At 44.4% G+C, this 1,434-nt stretch overlaps 2 protein-coding genes across 2 annotated transcripts in view; one reads left to right on the top strand and one right to left on the bottom strand.

The window, feature by feature from the left end:
* The window catches only part of BCCIP (BRCA2 and CDKN1A interacting protein), a 15,957-nt gene extending 15,042 nt beyond the window's left edge, over positions 1–915 (bottom strand). The window contains exon 1 of the mRNA XM_072424682.1: positions 740–915. Coding sequence (XP_072280783.1) covers positions 740–874 — 135 coding nt within the window. The 5' untranslated portion in view covers positions 875–915. The remainder of the gene's footprint in view (positions 1–739) is intronic.
* A 35-nt stretch (positions 916–950) lies between these two features.
* Positions 951–1,434, top strand: part of UROS (uroporphyrinogen III synthase) — a 19,760-nt gene continuing 19,276 nt past the window's right edge. The window contains exon 1 of the mRNA XM_072424683.1: positions 951–1,156. The gene's annotated coding sequence lies outside the window, so the exon portion shown is untranslated. The remainder of the gene's footprint in view (positions 1,157–1,434) is intronic.

The following is a 1,434-nucleotide window of genomic DNA, read 5'->3' as shown; positions in this document are numbered from 1 at the left end:
GGTGTAAAATAAATAAATAAAATGTGTAAATAACAAGTAGAGCTTTAAATTTAAATGGCATTACCAAATTTATCAGTAACCAGGAAAGGCGAAATATTTGTAGATAGGGCAGCAGGGTGGCTTAGTGGTTAGCACTCTGGCCTTTGCAGGTCCCAGGTTTGGATCTCAGCCAGGACTATCTGCATGGAGTTTGCAGGTTCTCCCCGTATTTGTGTGGGTTTCCTCTGGGTACTCCGGTTTCTTCCCACATTCCAAAAACATGCAGTTAGGTTTATTGGCTTCCCCTCTAAACTGACTGTAATAAAGACATATGACTATGATAGGGACATTAGATTGTGAGCTCCTTTGAGCGATAGCTGGTGACATGGCTAATGGGCTATATACAGCGCTGCGTAATATGTTGGCGCTATATAAATACTGTGTAATAATAACAATAACCCTATATATCTGCACACGTATGTTACATATGACTCCTCCCATAAAACCTTTAAATTAAACATTTATGGTTTGATGACCACAGACCCATTGCTAGGAATATACAGATGGAACACCAGTCACATATTACATAAGCTATCAATGCAAGTTTAAACGAAGCAATTCATACACTGACCAGGCCAGGACAGAAAAACCTGCACTGCTACCTTCATATTGAACTACAAGTCCCAGCAGGTGACCCCAGGCACACAGTACAGTCACTATCGAGCATTGACAGGCCCTGGCATTGTATGGGAGTCCTCACCTGACCCAGCTCCTCGTCTTCCTCGGATTCCTCATCCTCACTGATGTCTGAATCCTCATCCCCGTCATCTCCTTCCATCTCTTCCTCCATATCCTCATCCTCCACCACAGCTCGCCTCTTCGCGCTAGAAGCCATGCTGTCTTCTTCCTCCAGGCCAGGCGTGCACAAGGCGGAAGTAAACAGGAAGTACTTTGGGCGCTACCATTCCACCATCAGGGGGTGTTCCTGGAACGCAGGCGGAGTTATCTGCTTGTCAGCTCTCCGTCCTGTACTCAGCTGGTCTGGGGGAATAATAGAAGAGCTGAAATATTACCGGGTACGGAACTGCTCTTATAATCGGATAGAACGCGGACTGTCACAGGGATAAATATCACCCCCCCATCGGTAGACATACAAAGGCCGTGTCATGTGATACAGGTAGGTTACAAGGAATCTCCTCTCATAATGTCATTTTTCTACATTGTATCCAATGCAATAGATACGATGGGGAGCAAATAATACCTGACTTTGTTATGGAAGATGTACAGGGGCCGACTGTCTGCCTAATTTATATATGTTAAGTCTTTCCACAGTCAGAAATAACTTTTTTGCAGCCTGGGTTCAATTTGAGAAAATTTCTATCACTTCCTGTGCTAGATACTCAACAGGAAGTATGGGAAAATCTCCTAAAATGAGTGGCGGCTGTAGTCACAGTG

This window comes from Pyxicephalus adspersus, chromosome 10 (assembly GCF_032062135.1).
Source record: "Pyxicephalus adspersus chromosome 10, UCB_Pads_2.0, whole genome shotgun sequence".
Classification (NCBI taxonomy): Eukaryota; Metazoa; Chordata; class Amphibia; order Anura; family Pyxicephalidae; genus Pyxicephalus; species Pyxicephalus adspersus.
Note: the sequence above shows the minus strand (reverse complement) of the source record. Positions and strands in the feature narration are given on the sequence as shown.